The 17,003-nt window shown below is 39.0% G+C and overlaps 1 protein-coding gene and 1 pseudogene across 4 annotated transcripts in view; one reads left to right on the top strand and one right to left on the bottom strand.

The window, feature by feature from the left end:
• Positions 1 to 339: 339 nt before the first annotated feature.
• Positions 340 to 4,401, bottom strand: LOC127434565 (protein POLR1D-like; annotated as a pseudogene).
• Positions 4,402 to 4,577: 176 nt separating this feature from the next.
• Positions 4,578 to 17,003, top strand: part of LOC127434563 (ligand of Numb protein X 2-like) — a 28,594-nt gene continuing 16,168 nt past the window's right edge. The window contains exons 1-7 of one of the 4 annotated variants that reach the window (XM_051687375.1): positions 4,578 to 4,771; positions 8,433 to 8,966; positions 12,367 to 12,590; positions 12,971 to 13,108; positions 13,244 to 13,443; positions 13,784 to 14,152; positions 16,005 to 16,184. In XM_051687375.1, the coding sequence (XP_051543335.1) occupies positions 8,563 to 8,966; positions 12,367 to 12,590; positions 12,971 to 13,108; positions 13,244 to 13,443; positions 13,784 to 14,152; positions 16,005 to 16,184 (1,515 nt within the window). In that variant the 5' untranslated portion in view covers positions 4,578 to 4,771; positions 8,433 to 8,562. Of the gene's footprint in view, positions 4,772 to 4,851; positions 5,509 to 8,432; positions 8,967 to 12,366; positions 12,591 to 12,970; positions 13,109 to 13,243; positions 13,444 to 13,783; positions 14,153 to 16,004; positions 16,185 to 17,003 lie in introns of those variants that run through there. The other 3 variants (XM_051687373.1, XM_051687374.1, XM_051687376.1) reach the window with 3 other exon arrangements.

Below are 17,003 nucleotides of genomic sequence, written 5' to 3'. Positions count from 1 at the left end.
CAGCTCTGACCAGGTGGCAATATGCACGAAGAATGCAAATCGGCAACAAAAAAAAGAAGAAAAATATGAGTGAAAGTGGAGATTTGTAGTAAAAAAGGACTTAATCATTGATCTGCTTTTCACCCACCCCTATTTTATCGCTTCTGCAGATATGGATTTAACTGAAGTTGTATGGATTACTTTCATGCTGCCTTTAGGTGCTTCTAAGTTCTGGTCACCACTCACTTGCATTGTATGGACCAACAGACTTGAGATATTCTTCTAAAAATCTTCGTTTGTGTCCTGCAAAAGAAAGTAAGTCAGGGTGCGTAAATAAATGAGACCATTTTTATTTTGGGGTTAACAATCCTTTTAAATGTAAGAAAAATTCGAGGAATCGAGACTATACAAGAGTGTTTTTTTATATACACCTCTTCAAATGACAATAATGGCACTTTCTCTCATATCTTAATGGGGCTCTCATGCGCCATCATAAAGTTCAGACAAATCCATTTCTCACAAATCAGGCCTCGTAACGACGCTTAATGGTGTTTATATATGACTTTAGTTTGAAAAGGAAAGGAAACTATCATACGCCACTTTTTCCCCAATGTTGAAAGAGTACTAAAGGTTTTATAAAGCGTGAGTGAGACGCCGCAATTTGGAAGTATATCCATGGAAGTTTCTAAGTGGTATAATGGTGTTAAGTGATATATAATCTATCTTTGCCGAACCAGGGAGGAAATACACAACATAAGGCACTGGTACATAAAATCGGCAAGCAATTAAAATGCGTTTTGAGACTTTAGATAAAATGCAATAAACCAGTTAGTGGACACGCAAAAGCGTTCTGAAGCCTCTTGTATGTTTGAGTAGGAGAAATGTGTGGCCATAAACGTCCAAGTGCGGCTCGATAATGGGAGAGTTCCTCGAAGCCATACCATAATGTACAATTGCGTTATGTAAAACGATCAGTCTCTGTTTAATCGAGTGCATTGCCCACACCGTCAAGATGTCTCTTAAAACATTTAAATTGTTATTTGAATACTTATGTCAATAAACAGTTAGATTAGACAAACTACTGAATGGATTTTGATAAAAATTAAATTCATTGTGAGGTGGAGGGTAAACTGATCACACAAAAAAGGAGCATTTTTGCTTTTTAGACAATAAGCTGTGCGATAAGGAGACGAACATAAATAAACTATGGGAGGCCGAATGACGGTAAAATATGCTTGTTCAGTGGCGACAGCAAAGCTTAGGCAAACATGTCAAACCGCGAGTAACGGCAAAGGAATGATAATTGCATTTAAACTGAAACCCAGGTAACCCACTGTGGAAAAACTCTGGGCGCTTTAAATCATGCATTTTGACATGGAGTCACCACGAATTGAGAGGATACATTACAAAAACATCAAACACAAACTTGTGTTTATTGGCCAAATTTGAACTGAAAACACTTACTAAAGGCTTTTAATGACAAACTATAGGCCTACAGCAGAAAATATTGCTGATATTACCAGAGTAAACAGGTTTTTAATTACGAATATCATGTTTTGTGCTGGTCAAGTACCTGAAGGTAACATAATAACTTTCAAGAAGTTTAAAAAACAATCCCAGTATAAACAATGAGATATTGTCCACATTACATTAACAAATGTTCCGGGTTCAATCAGCATTTGTGGCATAATGTTGATTTACCACAAAAAGTCATTTCGACTCTTCCCTCCTTTTCTTAAGAACAAGGCGAAAAAAAGAAAAGAAAAAATACGTTACAGTAATGCACTTACAATAGAAGCGAATGGGGCCAATTTTTTGGAGGGTTTAAACACAGAAATGTGAAACTTATAATTTTATAAAAGCACTTGCATTAATTTTTCTGTTAAGACTTTTGTATTATTTGTGCTAAGCTGTTTAAATGGTCGTTTACATTCATTTTAGGGTTTACTGCATTATGTTGTCATGGCAACAAAGTTGTAAAATTAGATATAACTTTACACTGAAAAGGTTAGTAAGCGATTTCATCACACTAAAATCATGTTAACACACATATTGTTTATGTCTTGTCGTTAAACTTTAAAAATAGTGAATATTTTAACATTTATAGATTGGCCCCATTCACTTCTATTGTAAGTGCCTCATTGTAACCCAGATTTTTGCTTTTGTTTTAAAGAAAAAGAGGGACAAGTCATTATTTTTGTGGTAATCAACATTATGCCACAAATGCTGTTGACTGAGCTTAACAATGAAGACATGGACACTTTAGACAGATGGTAATGATCTCATGTATGTTGTTGACAAAAATGAAAAAGCTAGACTGACTAATATTAGACTTCTGTGACACTCTCCAAAGAACGCTACATCATTTTTTCCTTCTGTCATAGCGTTTTTGGACAGCTGCAGATCTCTCCCTGACAGGTGAACGAGATCGAGTCCTATTTGACTTCCTGGAGAGGTACGGGGAGTGGCTTCTGGATGATGAATCCTTGCGTGAGGAGGAATCATGCTTTGATGAATGAGAATCAGAGTGACGTCTTTTCTATGACTGCACTCTTCACAGTCTTTGATGTGATGTTTTTCACACTCTCTGTTGTACCTATGTCCATCTCTGCCTCTCTCGGAAGTGCCCTGATTTTTAAGCTGACCCATCAAAACAGTGGAACGAAGCGTGTTCAGCAAGAAACGCTTGTTGGTACTTCCCAGTGGACACTTTATCCTACAATAAAGCAATTTAACAAGCTATTATAACAAATATACCAGCATAAAGAATACATAACATATAAGACTGCCTTCTTTTTTTCTTGTAAACTTGTGCACTGTCAGTAAAACATCTGCTTACTACTTACCACCCAGCAGGGCCCATTGTCTCTGCACGGACTTTTGCTCTATTAGCCTCTTTAAGGAGCTCCTCCACCGCCTTCCTAGGGTGGCAAGAATATTTACAGGATTCAGAGTGTGATAAATTGGAACAGGATATGAATTGGATAAAAACAGGTAAGTGCATACAACTCGACCCGAGAGGCAGGCTTTTACTCTTTCATCCAGACTGTTTAGCAGGGGCAAGTTCAGCATTTCTATAAAGCTTAAAGGAAAGTTCCCCCTAAATTAATAATAAATGCTCTCATCGGTTTACTCACCCTAATGCCATCCCAGATTTGTATGATTTTCTTTCTTCTGCTGAACACAAATGCAGATTTTTAGACGCAAATCTCAGCTCTGTAGGTCCATATAATGCAAGTGAAAAGTGGCCAGAACTTTGAAGCTCCAAAAATCACATAAAGTCAGCATAAGCGTACTCCATAAGACTCAAGTGATTAAATCCATATCTTCAGAAGCGATATGATTGGTGTGGGTGAGAAACAGATCAATATTTAAGAACTTTTTTACTGCAAATATCCACTTTCACTCTAACTTCCACATTCTTCTACTTTTGTTTTTTGGCAGTTCGTATTCTTTGTGCATATCACCACCTACAGGCCGGGCTGGTCAAAGGTGGATATTTATGGTAAAAAAAGGACTTAAATATTGATCTGTTTCTCACCCCCACCTATCATATCACTTCTGAAGATATGGATTTGATCACTGGAGTCTTATAGATTACTTTTATGCTTCCTTTATGTGCTTTTTGGAGATTCAAAGTTCTGGCCACCATTCACTTGCATTGTGAGGACCTGAGTTGAGAAATTCTTCTTAAAATTTTCATCTGTGTTCCGCAGAAGAAAGTCAAACACATCTGGGATGGCTTAAGGGTGAGTAAATGATAAGAGAATTTTCATTTTGGGGTGAACTGCAACACAGAACAGCGGATTTAACGATGTACGTGGTGAATAATTGATTTAAATGGAAAAAAAAAAAAAAACATAAAAAAAAAAAAAAATCATCAACTATTAAATGCCATTGTTGGCAATGATGACTGGTACATATAGCAGAGATAACTGCCCACACATTACTACCTATAATCATCGTGACAAACTTTCATTAGTCAAAGTCAGACAGTTGCACACAGACTAAAGTCAAACGCAGCCGACAGATATTAAGCATCGTAAAAACAGTATCCCGAAAACTGTAAACAAATGCAATATGTTTATGCAAGTCATACCTCTCTAGTTCACTATCATCCATGATTTACTCAACTCAACTCTCAAATATAATGCATTTCAGCTAAGCTTCCTAGTTGTTGTTGTTATGTTTCTATTCTCGAACACCCAAAACAGAGCGGACCCCGCAAGTCCATCTAAAAACAACACAACGACTATCCTGGTCATAAGAATGACAGGAAAACGTAAGAAATATAAATATAAGAGCTTCTGTATTATTGTACGAATTTAAGAACTTCTTAAAATGTAATCTTAAGAGGCTGGCGGTATGCACGACGATCTCTTTTTAACCAGGCACATCAACGGTCACATCTGCAGGGGAAGAGTTCTTCATATTTATGAGGGAAGCGCTTTGATTGGTCAATGAAACGATGAGGGCGGTTGGTTAGGGGGTTGATTTATAGTTTTACTGACAAATCAGATAGCCCTTTCCTGATTAATATTAATAACTCTTCCAATTAAATATCGTTTAAATTATGAATATCAATGACTCATTCCCTGCAATCCTTCGTTACAGAAATTCGCCGCCCGCCCCCGTGTGTGCCCGAGAGAACAGGGGCGGCCCTCCATGTCAGATACGGGGGATGTTTTGACGTTCGGATGCGGCTCAGGCAAACTGCGGTGGATGCGATTGAGCTCCATGATTCTCCACTCTCAGGGCCAGAGTTCACACCATACAAGGGGAGCACGAAAAGGTAATTTAATTAATATAGCCTACTCCTATTATCACCCGCAGATCCTTTATTATCTCATGTGTATTATCTGATGTCATTGTCGTCCTTTTTTGCAGGCGATGGCATAGTTGTGCAGTGGGGAGAGAGACGGCATAATTTTTTTTTTTTTTTTTTTTTTTTTTTTTTTTTACAGCGAGTCGCTCTATACCAGAAATAATGAGAAATCGATATTTGTGCGTGTCATAGATTGGGACTGGATGCGCCTTATTAATGAGACAATTCATGCAGGTGGCATCTACAGACATTTGAATGCAGTGACGTTATTTCTCCTCCCCCTCCCTCCATTAATTTAATTTGGTTGCCTACCTGTTTGTGGATAGACAACCTTTTGGACAATTAAGGTCACGGTATTGATTTGGAAAGCGAATGCATGATGGGTGTCAAAAAATGACTGTAGATTGAAAACATGTCATTACCAATTGAAAGCCGTTTGCGCAATAAATAAACACTATAAATATGCGTGTGCCATTATGCATAGAAAATATCAGATATCCCTTGTTTTCAATGTAGATGATAAAAATATAACTTTGTTTTGTTATGTCAGCCACGCCTGTTTGGTTGAACAAACATTTATCAGAAGAAACATTTCATTCTTCATCGGCCAGCAGCCAGAAAAACCCCAAGTGCCATTTTGCAAGTGGGAACACTGACTAGGACTTACACCCAAACAAGCTGCTAAAGATACAAGGATACAACAAGTGAGTGGTCTAAAACACTCCCTTGTGATTAAAAGTGACCAGAGAATCGACATGGAATAGTTCCCTAAAAGCCATTAAGCATTCAACCTTAAAATGAAGTCCCACGTCATGCAATCAAGGGTTAATTACAGGCTGCTTCATGTAGATTATAATAAAATAATATCCACATTGAGACATTTTCAGTGTACTGGGCATTGCACACTGGGAGTGAGTGTGAGTGATGAGATGTTGACAGGGCTTTGTAATGGGAACAGAGGAGCCTTGTGTCCTCATGATTTATTCATGTCCAGCTGCAAGATAAAAACAGAGGTAGGTAGTGACGGAGATGCTGTTACAGACTTTCATTCTCCGGCCCAAGTGTGAGGTTGATCATGGATGCATGTACAGCTGTTGGATATTATGGATAGGCGAAGGTTGAAATAGTTGTAGTTATCATTGGCTCAAGAGATTGCCCCTGCTGTTTGGTGGCCTCAGAAAACCAATAATGAAATCACAGTCTGTGATGGCCAGTGTTGGGGAGTAGTTAACTGAAAGTGGCAATGCTACTAACTTAACTATATATATTTCAGAAGCTCAGCCATTTTTACAATGGTAAGCTCAAACTCCCTTTCAAGGCAAGTCAGTCCACTCGGCAGCCATCTTTGGAACGCTCTCGGGCAGCTATTTTCAATGTAAACAAGAGGAAGGAAAGTACAGCTCCTGTATACTTGAATGGGGAAAGACCAGCATCTCCAAAACGGCTTGTCTAGGTTACGATCATAGAACATGTTTAAAATCAGCAGTAAAATCTGACAGCAATGGTGCCATAAATTGTGCTCATTTAGCTCAGATCACGCTAATAGAAACCCACTATTTTTCAGGCTGTTCGGTTAACGCGCATGCGCATTCTCGAGTCGACTGACAAGCTATGTCTGTATCTAAAAGATGATTGGCTCTTTAACTGTTAGGCTGGACTTCCTTTCTACATCCGTTGGCATCTGAATCTCCCATTCATTTGAATACCAGTGGTCCATTTCTGCTAAACTGTCTCTGGTAAGCTACAATTTCCAACGAGTAACTGTAGCGTCATAAAACGTTACAATTGTTACGGGAGTAAACAAACAAACTCACCTAAACTGCTCTCTCTCTCATGTAGCACTGGTAAAAACCAATTAATTTAAGTGAGTCTGATCTATCGGACAGTTCATGTAAAAGAACAATTTTCATATATTAAGCTTTGGGATTTATTTTTATGAGTCAGTTATTTCGGACCGTTCATGTAAATGTACCAGTTCGGATATGTGATTCAGTGATTCACTTGTGCCCTGTGCAGCTTTAAAGGAGTGCTCTGGGTTCAATACAAGTTAACCTCAATCGACAATATATGTGGTATAACCACAAAAATATAACTTCGATTTGTCCCTCTCCTTTTCCTTAAAAAAAAAAGCAGAAATTGACAGTGAGGCACCTAGAATGGTAGTGAATGGGGCCAATTTTAGAAGGGTTTAAATGAAGAAATGTGAAGCTTATAATTTTATAAAAGCACTTAAATTAACTCTTCTGTTTAAACTTGTGTATTATTTGAGCTGTAAAGTTGTTAAAATCATCATTATTGCGGGACTTCAGGGTTTACAGTGTTACGTCGTCATGGCAACAAAGTTATCAAATTGGACATAACTATACAAAAGGTTAGTAAGCGATTTTTATTACACTCATGTTAACAAATTTTTTATTATGTCTTGTAGCTATACTTTTGAAACAGTGTGTATTTAAACGTTTATGGATTGGCCCCATTGACTTCCATTGTTAGTGCCTCACTGTGACCCAGATTTGTGCTTTTTTTAAAGAAAAGGGGGGACAAGTCAAAATACATTTTTGTGGTAATAAACATTTTGCCACAAATGCTGTCCATGGAGCTTAACTTGTATTGAAACCGGAATTTTCTTTTAAAGGGACTGTCAGAAGTCTTTGTTTTCTATTTAAAAGCGAAATATTTAGTTAATTGCTGTTTTTTATACTATATTTTGATTCAGTTAAATAAAATAGTGTGTTCTAGAGTTATTAGTGTATATTAATTCAATGTTGTCCCCCTATTTGTTTCCCGAGGTCACCCGAAGTAAATACAGTATGTAACTATCAAGTAATATTATTGAATTCTGCAATCAGAACTTCTGAATGCATAATTAAATAACATCATCTGAATGTAATATATCTAAAATATTTTCATTAGAATCAGAGCTTTCAGAGGTATGATGTTAATTATAATGAAGTTTCTGATTAATATTTGTGTATAATTACGCATTATTGTGTGACTTTGCATCCACCCCTCCACTATGATTTTTAAAGCTGAAGTATGTATTATCTGCACTACTAGCATCACCGAACAGAATGCAAAAATAATGACCATTTTCAAACAGGTTTTCTAAATACCCCTCCTGTCCACCATTGGTTGGACACACAGGTAGTCTCACCCCAATTTCAGGCCATTAGTTGAGCCAATGTTGCTGTGCCGGGATGCTCAATCAAACTGAACAATATCCTGAGGTTGGGGAAGCAAACTACAAATGGCTTTCTTTTAGGTGCATTTGTAGAGGTGATATTATTCCAAAAGGATAGGACAAATGAAACATGAAAAACTTGATTTCATTCTATTTATCTATTTGTCATCTTACTTATGACTTTTGTCTTCTCTCCTTGCCTGTCCTCTTCTCACTTTCACATGAAAACCTCTTGACTGTGCTCACTGCCTCAATCCTGGATAATTCTCTCTCTGTGGGATTGAAAGATTGCTCTAGGCGAGAGAGCAAGAGATTACACTGTCAGATTAATGTGCAGGAGTAAACCCACACTGCTTTGCAACATAATCTCATCCTCACAACACAACACACACACAAACACACTCTCATTCAGCATAGTAACTTCCCTTCTTCTCTGCAACCCATCAGAGTGATGTCACATCTTCTACCAGGGGGTGGCCGTCCCCTGCCAGAGTCACATCGCCTCTGACGCCCATGGGGCGGACGCCCCCCATTACCAAGCTATTGATTGTCAAGCTGAAGCTGTGTGCTATGCGCAATGGGCAGTCTGGGAGAGGGAGTGGATCCGGGCATGGTGAGCGATGCTCTTCTGGAGGCCCTCTGTTCTGAATGTGGACAGATTCACCGCGCCTGGGAGAACCACCTTTATAACTATCGTTTGGAGGTGGACGATGATTTGGTGTGTCACATTTGCCTTCAGCCGTTAGTTCAGCCCCTGGATACACCATGTGGCCACACCTTCTGTGCCCGCTGCCTGCGCAGCTTCCTGCAGGAACGGGACTTTTGTCCACTGGACCGTGCATATCTGCAGCTGCAGGTCTGTCGGCGCTCGAGCATTCTGGTGCACAAGCTGCTGGATAAGTTGTCGGTTATATGCCCACTCACACCCACTTGTTCTCTCAGCATGCCGCGCTGTGACCTAGAGGCACATCTTAAACACAGGTAATGTACTCAACTGACTTGAAACACAAATATGCATGCTTAAACTCATATGTACTGTATATAATTTCAAATGTAAATCTTTGTTTAAAATAATTGTTTTATAGTTAGTTCAGATATAGTCTTGCAGATCTAGACTTTTGACTGTCTCTATTAAGTCTGGCCCACTTTGAAGCCAATAGTACAACAGTGGCAGCCCACTTTTTCAGCCACCATGATTCCAGAAGTATTTTTCCCATTTATTTTTTCCATAGGGATTTCATAATAAAGTTCTAAGCCATGAACCCAATCAACCAGCTCTGATGTGAACCACAAAATTGCAAATTTTGATTTGAAGCAAAAAGTATTTGAAAATCCGATAAAAAGACTAATGTACTTAAAGTCTTTCATGAGGGAATGAACTACAATCCCATTAAGCATTCTGAATGACATAACTGAATTCAAAACAATGGAAATATATATAAAACTATTGATTTAAAGTTCTTGATTATAAGTATAGAAACAATATGTTTTAAGTTTATTGCAAAATATTCAGATATATAAGTAATTTGAGAGTGAAGGGAGAATGACTCAATTGTGTCATTTACAGTGTGTCATGGGAGTGGAGGTTCCTGAAGATATCTGTTGGCACACTTGGTTTGCTGCGATACTCTGATTGGTGGATTTTTCTCTGCGGGATTATGGGTAGTGTAGTTCTTCACCACAAATTCCACTTTTAAACGCAATAAAAAATGTTTTGTTAAAATAACATGCTTGATGGCTTCAGCAGAAGCATATACCATTGATTAACAACCTCTGAGCTCACGGTTCGTAAGTTATCGATAAAAATCAATTAGTCTATGGAAAAAATTTATCTGATTTCTACTTCCGGAAGCAGACTGTTGCGCTCTATTCTGGCCTAGAACTGCACAAGTAGACAGGATGGGGTGGTTTGATGGCTATGTAAAGTGACCATTACCACCATTTGCTTATTTTAATGATGTTTATGGGTGGGAAATCTGAAATCAGATATAACAAGGCAGAATATTCAGATTTCTCAAATTAATCTTGTTTACTTTTCTCAAAAAATTACTGAATAACTTTCAAAGATTCAATGCCATGGAGCTCACAGATTTTTAAAAGCAACTTTGTTTTTTTGGGGTTTTTTTTACCTTAAAAAAAAAAAACCTGTGCACCCTGACTCCCGGAAATTGTGTTAAAGACCACCGATCAGATTGGAACTGGTGATTTCAACCAGCTCTTGCCATTGTTGTTTACAATATGCATTAGATGGTCTGAGAGCTGTATGGAGGCTATTTTAACCAAAGGTTACATCTTAAATGTATGTTTAAAAAAAGTCAGTGGTAGTATTAATATTATGAAATTACTTGAAGTCTTACATAGTAGTTTTTTTACAATGCATTTTAGGATGTAAATTCTAAGAATACGGATGTACTCCTCAGACATGAATGATAAACATCCTTTATCACAAGCAAATCTGATCAACTTGCTGAATGCATTAAGAAGTATATTAAGAATGCATATTAAGAAGTCAGGCTTGATTATGATTATAATCACATGCCTGCAGGGGCTTTCTGAGAGAGAACATGCAGGAACAAATACTTCTCATAAAGTTGGGTATCTGTTTACTAGAGTTAGACTTAGTAGATGATGCTTGGTAGAGAAGGCTCCAATGAACCTTAGAGTCACTTCCTTGAGTGAAGGCTGCTGGGGTTGATCTGGCATCCCATCTGGGGATTATTTGCCCCTTCGTCATGTGATGGGGGATTAGTCAGTCCCGTGTCTTGTGCGGGCCAGCAGCAGTTTCATATTCTCTGCTATCATGCTTGGAAACTTCAACTCTAGAAACCTTTTCAACCATTTCTTCTGTGAGACCGCCAAGGGCAACCCAGAACTATGGTGAGTGTTGAAAATATAGCATGGAATTTGTACTAAGAGTTGGCAGGATGATTTTGAGAGAGTGGTATATGTTTTAAATTGAGTTCAGGTGCAAAGAATAGGCTTGATGATTGTGCCCTTGGATAAACTCAAGTTCTTGGCCCGCAAAGGGTTTGGTGTCAAGTCTGATGTCTGAAGCCAAATGTCATTTGAGTAGTTAAGAGTAATGTCAGGTCACAAATTATAGGTCAAAACAGTGTAAACTCTTTGAAAGACTCTCCTGTTCTACTAAGGAAGACTTGGAACCAAAGATGGAACTTCTCAAAGTTTTGTCAGATCATCTATTGTTTTTTAAAAATGTTTTACTCCTATTGCAAGGGAGTTTTATTTATATCTCTATAGAAGGGCACTTAAGATCACTGGGAGATTAACCTTAACAAGGTTCTAACACCTTCCAAAGACTACAGAAACATTGCCAGCATTATCTATGTTGACAGTGCTTTCCTGTTACACTATGAGACCTCAGCATGTAATACCATCCTTCAGGTCTTTGTCCCCACTGAAGTGTAAAGTAATTAATTATTATCATTAATTGTATAACTGTGAGTCCAGTTAAATAGTGTCAAAGGTAAAGTAAGACATGTAAAGACATGTCATTTTATTGTCTGGACTGGGTTAGGGTAGTGGTTCTCAACTGGGTTTGCTTCTGGATCCAGATTTTACATTGGACATCAAGTGGTGGCCCAACACAAAAGTGTTTATAGTTCAAAAGTAAATAAAAATATACTTAAAATCATACATTGGCATTTAATACTTTAATATTACCATGAATTAAATAGGTAGCCAATAATTCACCACACAAAACATCTGTTTGGCTCAAACCATGTTTATTCTCATGGCAAGTGAACCCATATTAAATGCTGTCATATTTTCTGACCTTAATAAAAGAAAATAGGGGGGAAAATGATTGATGTTATATGATGATGAGGGCATGTCATCCAGCCATGTTGGTATCTATCTGATTTTGCTAGTTTCTACCAGTGATAGATGAATTTATACCAAATTTCATAGAATTTGATTAGACACAGCCTTTGACATCAGCAACAAAAGATATGGAACTGTTTCGCACCCCTTTTAAAAGTAAGTTGACAAGCCTATTTATCTTACTATCCTTAATTGTTAATGATTATATGGTTTGTTGCATTTGATTATTTGTGTTTAGCTCTGGTAATTCATTCATTCAAACCATCTTTGGGTTGCGATCCACCAGTTGAAAATCACTGAGTTAAGTAATGCATGATCAGGATATTTACTTTAGGTTAATGGAATAGCCTCTGCCCTGATGATTTAGCTCAAGGTTGTTCTGGAGAGAATGGAACAAATTTGATATCTTTGTTATCTTCCTTTTTCTTGCTGTTGTGTATAATTTGTTAAGCAGATCTCCATGTGTATCTAGCCTCCCCAGCATTTTGTGAAGATTGAGGTTACTTTGTTTATTTGCCTGTGTTTGTTTATGTGGGTGTAGGTGTCCTGGAACACAGAGTCAGCGAGCAAAGCTGGAGCGGACACGAATGGAGGGAGGGGAGGACAAGGTCATGGTGACCAACCCACCCAAATCCCCCCAGACTGAAATAAAGGAGAGTATGCCATCACCACCTGCTGGATCCAATGCATGCAACAACGTTCCTACATGGACAGAAGAGCCTGGTGTTGACAACCCTGCTTTTGAAGAGAGCACTGAAGAAGACAGTGAGTATCTTCCGTATTCTCTCGCTATTTTCCAGAACCTTGTGATCTTCCTAGCTGCTGACTGCCTACATATCCTGCTGTAGAATTGCTCAGGCTGGTCTGGTTTGCTGGTTTTAGAGGGGTTTTGCATGACCAGCTGACCGATCAGCTAAACCAGTTGAACACCAGTTTGGAAACAAGGTAGATCAGCTGAAGACCAGCTTGGCCAGGCTCTGGGACTATCTAGACCATCTTAAACCAGCTAAGACCAGCATACCATCTTAGTTTTTTTTTTTTAAGCAGGGTAGGAAGCTTTCTTCCAAGGCAATATCCTAATCTGACACACATTGTGTTTTTGGGAGTGAAATCTACAGCTTTCTCTGTCATTCTTTCTCTCAAAGGTCTCCATGGTCTGGAGTGCGCTCCTCCACGTGTGAAGCGGCCTCTTAGTAACCCCTGCATCCATCTTCTCCGCACTGGCAGTTCTGCCTCTTCAGGATGGGACTTTGTTGAAACTCTGCCGCTCTCTGCAGAGGAAGGTATGACTGTCTCATCCAATGCTAGACTAAAACATGTCCCCCCCCCCCCCTCCCCTCCCCTCCCCCTCGCTCAACCTCTGTGAGATTAAATACCTTTTATATCTTTGCTTGGGTTCGATAACTTTTGTTCATCAGGTTGTGTGAAACTTCCGTCCCTACCTGAGGGAGAAATCACAACCATTGAGGTTCATCGTTCAAACCCTTATATGGAGCTGGGTATAAGTATTGTGGGTGGAAACGAGACTCCCCTGATAAATGTGGTAATACAGGAGGTGTACCGTGACGGTGTTATAGCCCGAGATGGAAGGCTGCTGGCCGGTGACCAAATACTTCAGGTATTGTTGCTACTTTCCAAAATAACTACCTGTTTAAAAAAAGCACTTTCATTGCTATTTACAGAACAGCCTTGATATTTTAATCAATCTTGAAAGAGTCCTGATGAATAGCGGCTGCAAAATAGCTGTCTGCAAGAAGTAGTGCAGTGTGTTTTGCCACAGATAGATTTAGTTTATGTGAAAAGCGATCTTCAAACTTAATATGGCTGCAGCTATCTGTGTGAACAGATGCAGTACGTATTTTGCCACAGATAGATTTAGGTGAATAGCATTCTTCAAACTGCTGTAACCTAAATCTTTCAAACAAATTTTTCTCTTCCCACTTCCCATTTGTGTGCAGGTGAACAACGTAGACATTAGTAACGTGCCCCATAACTTTGCTCGCTCTTCATTGATGCGTCCTTGTGCCACTCTTCAACTGACAGTTCTAAGAGAGCGCCGCTGTTCTGCCAGGCCGCCCGTGGCAGCTGCTACGCCCAAGGGCAGCCCTGCCAGCATACGCATCATGTTGCACAAGCAGGAATCATCAGAGCAGCTCGGGATCAAACTGGTGCGGCGTACGGATGAAGCAGGCGTGTTTATCCTGGACTTGCTGGACGGAGGGCTTGCTGCTAAAGATGGACGACTTTGCAGCAATGACAGAGTGCTGGCCGTCAACGAGCACGACCTGAGACATGGCACACCTGAGCAGGCTGCTCAGATTATACAGGTAGAGAGAAAACATGTGTGTTTGTGTTGGTAGGCAGCACAGGTCACACTAATGATGCTTGCTTGCATACATTTGTTTATTACTATTGCTTATACTTCAGTTTAGCGATTTAAAAAAACCTTAATCACATGAATTAAACTTTGGCGTATAATTCATCTCGCACTGTTTGGGCTGTGATACCTCAAACCATGCAGGAGAGGTGTCCTGTTACTTTGCAAAGTATTTAGACTTATGATTTTTCCTGGTGGATGATAAAACAGGTGAAAACAATTCCATATACTTAAAGGAATGTTCCAGGTTCAACACAAGTTAAGCTCAATCAACAACATTTGTAGCATAATGTTGATTACCACAGAAAATATTTTTGACTTGTCTCTATAAAAAAAAAAAAAAAAGCACAAACCACAAACCACAGTTAGAGGAAGGCACTTACAATGGAAGAGATTGGGGCCACTCCAAAACATTAAAATACACACGGTTTATAAAGTATAGCCACAGGACATACACATTATACCAGTTAACATGATTTTAGTGCGATATGATCTCTGTTCTATATGATTTTAGTGTGATAAAATTGCTCACAGGATTTACCGCATTGCATTGTCATGCTAATTAAGTTGTGTTAGATATAACTTTATACTGATAAGGTTAGTAAGCAGTCTTATCACACTAAAATCATGTTTCCTCATATAATGTTTACATTTTGTGGCTATACTTTAGAAACAGTGAGTATTTGAACATTTATGGACTGACCCCATTCACTTCCATTGTAAGTGCCTTACTGCAACTGCATTTTCAACTGCAGGGAGGAGTGAAAAATAGTTTTGTGGTAATCAACGTTATGCCACAAATGCTGTTGATTGAACTTATAATATACTGAACCCAGAACATTCCATAAACTTTGAAGGAGGGACCCAATTCATATCTAGTGACCAGAATATCACAGAGACTAGTTCCACCCAGAACACTTTAACAAGCAGTTAGCAACACACTAACATCTACTCAGAACACTTTAGCAACTGGATAGCAATGCCTTGGTAACCTCAACAATTAGAGGTCGACCGATAGTGGATTTTGTAGATAACTATATCTAAGGTGGTGGGAAAGGCCGATAACCGATTAATCGGCCGATAGTTTTTAAAATAGATTTATAGAATGTCAAACATTTTACTTATTCTTTCTGTACCATGACTGGCACAGACAAAGAGTCCAAAATTAATAAAATCCCAGATGCAATATGTTGTTCAACCAAAATCCCCAAAATAACCAGAAAAAAAATTAAGATTTGGTGCATAACACAGATTTTTCAGTATAAACAAGCCCAAAAACAAACCGGGGGCTCTTATTTTGAAATTATGAAAATCTATCTGCAACTATCGGCTGAGATTTTTGCCAATAACGATAGTTCCAAAAAGCAACTATCGGCACCGATTAATCGGTGAAACCGATATACTGTATCGGTCTACCTCTAACAACAATTCTCCAACATTGTGGCAGCGACTTTTGCACAGGCAAATACCACTCAGAGAAATTAAAAAGATTTAGTCCTTTCACATATTCTCTTATACATATTCTCCACTGTTGTCATATATCCAAGTCTCGCTGCCTGTTTAGGACATTAGGACATTGTCTCTGCTGCCCTGCTCAAAGGTTAATGTGATTGATAGCTTCTTTATGCACTTTCTCCAATCTGGCTGCCCAGATCACAAAGACAAAGGGCAGCTAAAGCTTCATTAAGAATAGCACTGGCAGATACCAGACACCTTTGTAAGATACAGTGCCACCTCAGCACTCAATATAAAAATATTAGATATAATGTCAGTCTCATAAGCCACCTACTGCCATCTTCTAGGCTAGTGGAGAAAGAGTCAATCTGCTGATTAGCCGTTCCAGCAAGCAGACTATGGCCGTGCACGCGGGCTCCACTTTGACCAGGGACATTTGGTGCCATGAACACGTCCCCCCACTCCCTTGCACTGCGACCCCCAGCCCCGTCCCAAGTCTGCACCTTGCCAGGTCTTCCACCCAGAGAGTGAGTACAAGTTACTGTGGCTGAGTGTGAGAGCAAGTGTGTGTGTTGCAGATTCTATTTTAGTATTTTCCACTGTACAGACGTAATTAGGGAGCCCTATTTCCAAAGCATCTGGGTAGACTCCAGTTTTCCATGGGTTCAGACCACAAGCTTAATTACTCCTGCAACCTCCTGGTTGGACCTATTATTAAATCAATTATGAAGTTAGAGTAGTGCTGATCCCATAAGTATAATGATCATCGCTCTACAGGGAGCCGATCAGAGTTAGGATCAGTGTCAATTTAGAAAGGGGTTTCCCTTTTTCCTTATCCACGTTTGAGACAAATGTAGGTTTAGGGGTGATTTCACTAAACAGCTGCGCCACTATTGTGCACTGTATTTCAGTGTTCAAGTCCTCCTGGGAAGTTCATACTTTCGAGATCAGGAGTTTGAAGCCCGTTTTGCTATTCCATATGTCTTTCTCTCTTTTTCAGTTATTGACAAAGACATAAACCTTTTCAGGCACCAATGCAACAAAATGAGAGAGCAAAGTCACACATTAGGTGTAATTGATATGTTATCTATGTATATTAGTTCTTGTGCCGCCACATATAATGATGGGGAATTTATTTTTGCTACACTCCGTTTGCCTCATAAACCAGCTAAAAGAGTCTTATTTACTGGCAAACTAAACTTTACAGTCTAAATTCACAAGTAAAACAAAATTATTTCCAATACCAAAATTGTTTCCGTCACGATTCTTATATCATGCCCCCAATTCTGAAAGTTGGGGCTTTCCCACTGGTAATAACGACTTTGTGGGAGTGTTCATGGGTGCTT

This window comes from Myxocyprinus asiaticus, chromosome 44, assembly GCF_019703515.2.
Source record: "Myxocyprinus asiaticus isolate MX2 ecotype Aquarium Trade chromosome 44, UBuf_Myxa_2, whole genome shotgun sequence".
Classification (NCBI taxonomy): Eukaryota; Metazoa; Chordata; class Actinopteri; order Cypriniformes; family Catostomidae; genus Myxocyprinus; species Myxocyprinus asiaticus.
The sequence above is the reverse complement of the archived record's forward strand: the minus strand, read 5'-3'. Positions and strand labels throughout refer to the sequence as shown.